This window comes from Orycteropus afer, unplaced genomic scaffold (assembly GCF_000298275.1).
Source record: "Orycteropus afer afer isolate SDZICR_OR568_19922 unplaced genomic scaffold, OryAfe1.0 scaffold00008, whole genome shotgun sequence".
In the NCBI taxonomy this organism is placed as follows: domain Eukaryota; kingdom Metazoa; phylum Chordata; class Mammalia; order Tubulidentata; family Orycteropodidae; genus Orycteropus; species Orycteropus afer.
Window position 1 is genome coordinate 17,690,610 of NW_006921595.1, and position 9,642 is coordinate 17,700,251.

At 38.1% G+C, this 9,642-nt stretch overlaps 1 protein-coding gene across 1 annotated transcript in view; it reads left to right on the forward strand.

Moving 5' to 3' along the window:
- Nucleotides 1-5,645: 5,645 nt before the first annotated feature.
- The window catches only part of TMEM196 (transmembrane protein 196), a 61,272-nt gene continuing 57,275 nt past the window's right edge, over nt 5,646-9,642 (forward strand). Inside the window, exon 1 of the mRNA XM_007946027.1 lies at nt 5,646-5,792. Within this exon, the coding sequence (XP_007944218.1) occupies nt 5,646-5,792 (147 nt within the window). The remainder of the gene's footprint in view (nt 5,793-9,642) is intronic.

Here is a 9,642-nt window from a genome sequence, read left to right on the forward strand (position 1 = left end):
TCCAGTTAGTTGATTGTGTTGTTTAGATCTTCTATATCTCTGTTAAGCTTCTTTCTAGTTGTTCTGTCCTTCTTTGAAAGTTGCAGATAAAAATCTCCTACTATTAATGTGGAAGGAAGTGGTGAAAAACAAGGCTCCAGGAATTGACAGAATATCCATCAAGACATTTCAACAAATGGATGCCCCACTGGAAGCACTCACTCAGCTATGCCAACAGATTTGGAAGACAACTAGCTGGCGAACTGAATCAAAGAGAGCCATATTTGTACCCATTCCAAAGAAAGGTGATCTCACAGAATGCAGAAATTATTGAACAATATCATTAATATTGCATGCAAGTAGAATCTTACTGAAGATAATTTAAAAATGGTTGCAACAGTCTATTGACTGAGAACTTCCAGAAATGCAAGCTGGATTCAGAAGAGGACATGGAATAAGAGATATCATTGCTGATGTCAGATGGATCTTGGCTCAAAGCAAAGAATATCAGAAAGATGTTTACTTGTATGTGGCATCAGGATTGGAGGAAGGATCATTAACAACCTGACAACACAACCTTGCTTGCTGAAAGTGAGCATGACTTGAGGCACTTACTGATGAAGATTGAAGAAAACAGTCTGCAATATGGATTACATCTCAATATAAAGAAAACAAAAATCCTTACAACTGGACCTATAAGCAGCATCATGATAAATGGAGAAAAGACTGAAGTTGTCAAAGACTTCATATTGCTTGGTTCTACAATCAACACCAATGGAAACAGCAGTCAGAACATCAGACAATGTATTGCACTGGGCAAATCTGTTGCAAAGGACCTCTTTCAGGTGCTGAAGAGCAAAAATGTCTCCTTAAGGACTAAGGTGCATTTGACACAAGCCATGGTATTTTCAATTGCCTCATATGCCTGTGAAAGCTGGACAATGAATAAGGAATACCGAAGCAGAGTCAATGCTTTTGAGTTGTGGTGCTGGTGAAGAATGCTGAAAGTATCATGGACTGCTAAAAGAACTAACAAATCTGTCCTGGAGGAAGTAGAGATGAAATGCTCCTTGGAAGTGAGAATGACCAGACTTTATCTCACTTACTTTGGTCATGTTGCCAGAAGGAACCATTCCCTAGAGAAGGATGTCATGCTTGGTAAGGTGGAGGGTCCTCAAAAGAGGGGAAAGCCCTCAATGAGATGGATTGACACAGTGGTTGTGTTGATGGGCAAGGATCATGGAGCTGGTGCAGGACCAGGCAGTGTTTTGTTCTGCTGTGTATAGGGTTGCTATGAGTCGGAGATGACTCCACGGCACCTAACAACAACAACAACATTGTTGTGGAGTTGTCTACTTCTCCTTTCACTTCTGTTAAAATTTAGTGCCCTATTAACTGCATGGACAGCAGGGAAGGAACTCCTGCTCTTCGGGGAAAGATAAAAGGATGGAATAACTAAGAAGAAAGATGTTTTAAAAAAATTTAAAAAAGCATCCCAGCACTGGTGGTCCAGGGAGTTTGACCAGCCCCACTGTGTGTGGGGGTGGGGAGAGCCAAGTTTCTGGTCACTTGAAAGTTGTGAAGATAAAGGGGAAGGATACACCTCTCTGGTTGCCTGATGTGGGTGAAGGTGCAGTCCTGGGCAAGTGGAGCCATTTTCTAGTCCCTGCTCAGATTGGAACACTGCTTGCAGTAATTCAAAATGACAGTGCAGTGCTGATTAGCAGTTTAGCACTCACTCCTTATTTACTGTTTTCATTCAATCTCTTCCTCTCATTTGTGTTTGATCTACTTCATCATCATTGTCTTTGAAGCTCTGGGATCCAGGATTGGTATCCATAGTTTTTTCCCTTATATTTTTGAGCTTTTGTTGTACAGTGTCTGCCTAGTCTACCATCTTGGACCCATTCCTTTTTTTTTTTCTTACAAGAACCAGTTTAACAAATTCTAGTTAACTCTTTAGGTACAATCTTTTCTGATTACTCTGACTATAGTATTAAAATAGTAAAGAAATATCTAACATTTTGAAGCGGCTAAATGGTTTGTAATCATTTTGTGACTTTTCATTTCCCTAATCTTCTACAACACATTGGCCATTCAATCCAGTGCCTAAGGTCAACAAACAAATCTGGTGTTTAAGAGCTTGAACCCTTTAAATCAGATCTCAAAATGAATCATTTTAAATGTTGGGCCTTTCCATTACTATTTCTTTATTAATTATTGCATTAATGACATTTTCAACTTCTTTCATTATGTCAAGATATGAAGTACATGTTTACCAATGCTTGCATTTTTATTATCCGGGTATTAACATTTCTACAGCTCTAATTTGGGTAGATCTTTATGTGAGACTGTGGAACTCTTGAACACTTATTGGTGGTACTCTTAAAAAGAGCAATTATGAAGGGGTTGTTTTTTCCTCCTTAGCAAAGGAGTTTAATAATTATTTTGCAGTTATTGACACATTCTCTTGTGTCTTGTAAAAGTAGACAGGTGTCTAACTTGAGGTTTTCTGTGGCACTGCTTTTGTTGAATATATGCAAGTATTAAACCACCTATTGATGAATCTCTTGGTAGCTCTTTTGGTATACTATGGAATATAGAAAATCAAACCCTGGAATTCTGAAGCCAATTTGGATAGTTAGCATTATGTCTTTTTCTCTTCATTTGCTGTTTTACTCTATATTTTTTCTCTAAAAAAATAATTTTGAGAGATACACAATGCCATTTTGAACCTACTTTTTCTCTTGTTTTCCATATTTAAGAGGAGATTTTATGTCTTTGGGTTTACTTTAGTGAGATCTTTAGATTATTTAAGAAGCTGTGTAAAATATACTTTTTCTCCCAGCATGGGTAATGTAATATTGTTTTTAAAATTCTCACATTATTAATCATCAAGTTTTTAAAGATGAAATAATATGTATTCTGTGGAAGGAAATGTGATCCTATTTTTCTTCGATTGTCAATATTAATTATTATTTTGTTTTTCTATTCCTGTAAGTATTACTGCTTTAGTGTGACTCATTATAGGTTACCTGCAAGTGAAGATGGATTGAATGATTTAAATGTATTTACTTTTTGATTTTGGGGGGGGGGGCCTTATTCCAATAAGCCAGGATCAATCAGGATTGTTTATATTCAGGCAGAAAATTAGGCTTTTGGTATTTCAGTAAACATATTTGCAGCCATCACAATCAGAGATGAAACTTTAACCATAATGCATGATTTACTCATTTCTTTCTCTGTGTGAAATTTTTAATTGTTTTCATCTCCTATATGTTTTCTACACAAATTAATTTCCCTTCATATAATTAACATGCCTTCCTACATGCCTTCATTAATCAATTTATTTTAATAACTACTGTAATTAGTTAATTTTGTTTTCCTGATAGGGAAGAAGAACTAAGCTTAACCAAAGCTTAGACAAAGTAGACACTTCATTATAGATATAAATTGCATCACTTAGATCATTTCTGCAAGATTTAAATAATGAGCTATGTTTCGTTAAAATAATAACCTATTTGATGTTATTATTATTATTATTATTATTATTAACAATTAGATATGTGATGAGCTAGATTTACAAGAAGTGGAAAAGTAAATACAGTAGTTGACATTCAAGGTAAGTATCTGTGCTCCAAACATCTGAGTATCTGACAAATCTTCAAGGCATAAGTAAGATCTTATAACTCTTGTTTCTTGATTTTTTTAAGAGAAGACGACTCATAAAATATATGTAGAACATAAAAAGATCATAAGGAAATTGAAATATAGTGTAAGCCTGAATTTAAAGCACATAACAAGTCCTCAATCAAAAGAAAATGGAAGCTTTCTTTTGCTATACATTGATACAACTCAACTTGAATGTTCTCAAGATTGGGGCTTTAAGAAAGACACCTTTAAGCCCCTAAGCAGAGCAATCCCTAACACACTATTCTACATGTGTTCAGAGGTCAAGGTGCCCTGGTCTGGTAGGAAATGTGCCCCAACTCAAGCCTCCTTTCTTCTATTTTCCTTCTATCCATCTCTAATGGATAATCCAGTTTTTGAGACACATGACAAACACCCTAACTCCTGTCATCATCTTCCCACTTCCTGGATCTCCCTGATGTAATACTTGTGATTTTTCATGAAGTAAATCTCATGAAATGAAAACATAGTCCTGACATAGCATTTCCCAGACTAGTAAACTTGCATATCAAAGGCCATGACCCACAAATACTCAAGCCAAGCTTGGTCCCTGTTTTAAAGATGAGAGCATGACATGATAAACAGTTCTTCAATGAGCCAGACATTTTGTGAAACAATGTCCTTCCAAATGTAGTACTCAAATATATACACATCTCTTCAATTTGGGTGAGAACACACTGGTCCCAGCCATCTGGGCATCTCTCCAAGGCAACTCTCCAAGATGAGAGCAAGGGTCTTTGGGCTGGTAAGAAATTAGGACCACATTCCCCAAATGCACAGCCCCAACCAACTGCTTCTTTTCCCTAGAACAAGGAAGGTTCTGAGGGTGGGCATGCTTCTTACAAATAGGTTTCAGCCTAGTTCTTCTAGATGGAGAAGTTCCTTGGTGAGGGTCCTTCAGAGTCCCAGTGAATTGAGGATTCTGGTCTTTCTCCAATCCTCTTACTTTTTCTACCATTTTTTGCTCACTGCCCAGCTTCCTGAGGACACGCAGAAGAAAGTTTTACACAAAATGAGCCTAGTGTTTACGTAGGCATCACCTCCTCTCTGGGTTGGAGAGAAGCCCAGAAGGGAGTGAGTGGGGGAGATGCAGAGGTAGGGATCGCTTGTATATCTATGGTTAGGGTCCAGGGGCAGGGCCCGCCAAGAGCCCGCTGAGAGTACTGGTTCTAGACCCACAAATACATTCAGCTTTTCCCTCGTTCATCAACCACCTAAATCTCAGTGAGGTCACTGCGATTAGAGAGAATCAGATCAAGAGAGAGGGGGAGGAAGAGAACGACGACAAGAGAGAAGAAACCCAGACGCAAAGAGGCCATCAGACAAGGTCGCCTTTTCTGGCGACACAGCAACTGCGAGGAGCGTGGTGCTGAATATCATCCACCCGCTCTGCCTGGAGACCAGAGATTGGCAGAAACACTTTGTGTTACCACGAAAACAAAGGAGAGGAGGCGACAGGGAGCGGGAGAGGCAAGCTATGAGCAGTTGCTCTTGCATCCAGGGAAAGAAAAGCTCACCTCCTTCGCCAGGAATGAGAGGGGAGCCTGAAAGGGTCCAGTAGGCTAAAGAAAAGAGTGGGGTTTCCCTGCGGAGACTTGGGACGCGGCAGAACTCTGGACAGCGCCTCGCCAGCCAGGCTTCGAGCTCCCGGGCAGCCTCAGGTTTCCTCTCCTTTCTGAAAGCCCTTTTACAGTGGTGTGCTCTTTTCTTCACTCCGACCACCGAACTCGGACAAATTCTTCCACCAGCCCTTTCCAAAAGGGCCAGGGGTGGAGCAGCTGTTTTGCCTCTGGCGCGGCCAGGGAGGAGGGTCTCCGATTCTGGAAATCCAGTCGTTGTGGATAATGATTCGCTGGTGAAGAAAGAAAAGTTTTGGGGTCTGGTAGGGGGCGAAAGGGGTAAGGAGGATAGTGGAAGAAAGAAGGTGGATGGTTGGTTTCCCTGTCTGATCTGGAAGGAATGATGACCAAGGAAGGATGTGCACCAGCGGCCAGATCATTGGGAGCCTCTTGGTGCTCTCTGTGCTGGAGATAGGGCTGGGGGTGTCCAGCGTGGCCGTGGGAGCCGTTAGCTTCAGCCTGGCCCTCCAAGAGCACAAGCCGCAGCTCGGAGACTCGTCCCCGGTATGGAGCGGGGTGTGTGTACGTTGAGCCATTTCACTCTCTCTTTACCTCTTTACGGTGATGGTCAGTGTGCGTGCGTTAGTCACTGCCTCCCTAGGGCAGAAAATCATAAACCTCTGCCTTGCAAGTAGGTTCACGATGGCAAGTTACGCCACTTTATGTTGTCCTTTTATTTATGACTTGTGTTTTATTATTATTATTATTAACTTGAGCTTAAGACTGACTTAAATGGCATTGTTTAAAGTTGGAGGGTGTGGAAGACAGTTTCCGCTGGCTGATTTTGCAAAGGGCTGCCCAGTGGCACTAATTAGGGGGGCAAACCTGTCAAGAGCACACTCACTCAGTTTCTTGTTTCTTTTAAAAGGAAAATCAAAAGAAGCATATTACATTTTCTTGTGCTAGGAATCAGCAGGAATAGAGTTATGTATTTTTCTCTGGCAGCAATGCCCAAGGTACACTAAAGGCAACACTGATATGCCAAAAAGAGTGACATGGTGTGAGCGTGGAAGGAGAGAGCGTGGGTGCATTTCATCCTTGGTATTGGAACCACAATAACACTGCTATTAGCTTTTTTTTTTTTTTTTTTCTTTCCTTGCTAGTTTTCTGTTGTTTCACATCTAAAAATTCTTTTGTAAGTACTAGGCAGTAAGTTAAACAACCAATGGCATGGTATGCAGCAACATTCTAATTGGAGGATAACTCAGCCTCAAGAGTACCCAGTTGCTCAGAGAACATGTCATAATTTTCTTCAAGTGAAATAGCAGACCCACTAAGCTTCTGATATATTCACTTAGGGTGAATCGTGAGGAAAGTCTTAGAGGCCCATGCCTTCCACCAAGAATCAATTAAATAATTCTTCACTATTCCTAGGGTGGACTTAATTGTGAAAAAATAGCTTTTACTTCTTCAAGTCATATAGCTTCCATTGCCTTCAGGGTCTCTAGCTTAATTCTACTTTTCAAGATAATATGATAGAATTAACAATCATGTTTTGCTGACTTGAGCTTTAAGTAACTGAGAAATTGAAAAATCATTCCAAAATGATTCATTTTTGAGGGTTGCTCTAGCATTCTTAAAATTGGTAGAATTGTGTTTTTGGAGAATTTGTTTTGGTTATATTGTTATATTATTTAGTTATATTGTTCAAAGTTTAGTTGTTCAAAGTGAGGTGAAGTATTTTTTTTTAATTTCAGAAGTAAAAGAAAAAGAAAAATGGTATTAGAGTCTAATATTGAATTATTCTAAGAATGTTTGTTCTGAATTCACTAATAAGTTATTATTACCTCCAAGTAATTAATTTTTTCCTAATCAAGTAGATTTTATAAATTCACATATAAAATTTCAGTATGTGAATGGTAGAAATACAAATGTTTTCCTGTTAATTCTATGTTATATGTGGTAGTGATTATTTTGAAAGTGATAGTTATCATTATTTATGTTGTTATTATTATTGTGGTGGCATAGCGCTTAAGACATTTGACTGCTAACCAGATGGCTGGCGGTTCAAACTCACCAGCCACTCTTCAGAAGGAAGACAGGGCAATCTACTTCCGTAGTCATACTGCATCAGAAACCCAAGGAGGGGTCACTGTGAGTCAGATCTGACTCTACGGCAGTGAGTTGTTGTTGTTGTTGTTAATATAAAATTACTTTAGAACTTCTGTTGGATAACTGTCAAAAATAAATTTATCATCAATGTTTAGATAATGGTAGGAGGGAAAATCGCAAATAGTCCTCACATCATTCTCCCTTTGACATGTTAGAAATTTAGTGAATAAATTTAGATTGTCTCTAAATAATTTTAAAGTGTCCAGTTTATCTTTAAGAATAAAAAATAATAATTCCATTAGTTTAGTAGTACATGGAAAATTAAATAATTTTTCTTTCTTTCAAGCCTAGTCATTTTTATAAACTCAAATTAAAAAAATTAATTTATTAAGAAATAAATATCCAATTGGTACCATTGTGCTTAACACATTAAAAAAAAAGCACACTGCCATCGAGTTGATTCTGACTCATAGCAACCCTTCCTTGGATTTCTGAGGCAGTATTTCTCAGAAGTAAATTGCCTAGTCTTCTTTGTGATGAGTGGCTGGTGGGTTTGAACCCCCAGCCTTCTAGTTAGCAATCAAATGCCTTAGGCATTATGCCACCAGATTGCTCTACATTAGAAGCTAATAAACTGTTTTGTTTTATTTTTTACCTTTGAGAGATCATTTCTTACACAGTCTGAATCATTTCTTAATTCTTTCAATAACTAATATTTATAGAAGGTTTACCATGTATGAGACATTGTATTATTTACTATGGAAAATATTAAGATGAATCAGAATTCTGCTCTCAAAAGATTATTTCTCAGTGTAGAAAGTAAGATAAGTACATAACTAAGTTTATTAGAAATGACAAATTAGAGTATGATATAATTTCTCTGAGACATATACAAGCAGATGAAAGGAAGAGTGTTTGAGGTGCTCAATAAAATATTCATGGAAAAAGTACTACTTTCATCATGTTCTTGAAAGTTAATTGGAACTTGGAATTATCTGGTGGCACAGTGGATAAAGCATTTGGCTGCTAACCAGAAGGCCAGTAGTTCAAAGCCACCAGCTGCTCCACAGAAAACAGATGGGGCAATCTACTTCCCTAAAGATTTACAGCCTAGAAAACTCAATGGGTGTCTCTATGAGTTGGATTCGACTCGATGGCAGTGAGTTTGGTTTTTGGTTTGAATGTTAATTAATATATCACAGTGTGAGACCTAGGGTCAGACTACCTGGATATAAATCCAGATCTACCATTTATTAGCTAGGTGACTAGCCTGTTTCTTCATCTATAAACTAGGAATGATAATATTACCTGTCTCTTGGGATTATTAGAGGGCTCAATGAAATAATACTTTTGTAAAATATATGGCAGATAGTAAGTACTGAGGAAATGCGAGCAGCTGATATTGAATGCATGGAATGGCAATGGAAGATGTGAAGAAGGAGTCTTCAGGCAGCCTGGACAAAGGCAGCAAGTAAGGCAGGAGAGCAGGTAAGCCAGGAAGAGTAGACTTTGCTGTTTTTCTGAGGCTCAGATGTGTTAATGGTAGATAAGGATGGAAAGAGTGGATAACGCCAGATTGTGGGATACTATGTTCCAGTGTGAGGCAACAGATTTATCAACTTGTATTTAACAATAATAATACCAGTATAGTAACAACAATAATAATGAGATGGAGAGAGAAGCTAGATAAAATTATGAAACTCTCTGGAAATTCATTAATTAAAATCTGTATTATATATTCACATGAGACAAGGTTTTACAGTAATTAGTCACAAATAGTGTAGTCTAAAGTTTTATCAGTGCATGACATTTTTTGCAACCCATTAATACCATTATTATAAGAGTTCTGAAATAAATTGTAGAATTCAAGGGATATAAAAGCTGTACTACTATGAAGGGATTATTTCTTATTTAAGAACCTTAAAATCATAAGCTTTTTATCTAGGAAAAGTAAATTAAGGGTTCAGGCAACTATTTTAATAATTTGTCTCCAAACACAAAAGTACAAAACAAAACAAAAATGTAGCTTGAAATAAATAGAAGCAAGATAAAGGGTTTAAAGTTCATGAGATAGATGATTACACAGATTATTTTCAATCACTATTTCATAATTACAAAAAGCATTCCTGAGATTAGTCTTAAAAATATGGGCATTTGGTTGTTGTTGTTATAATGTGCCCTCAAGTTGGACCCAACTCATAGCGACCTCTCCTTGGGTCTCCGAGGCAGTATCACTACAGAAGTAGATTGCCCCATCTTCCTTCCGAGGAGTGGCTGCTGGGTTTGAACCGCCAGCCTTGTC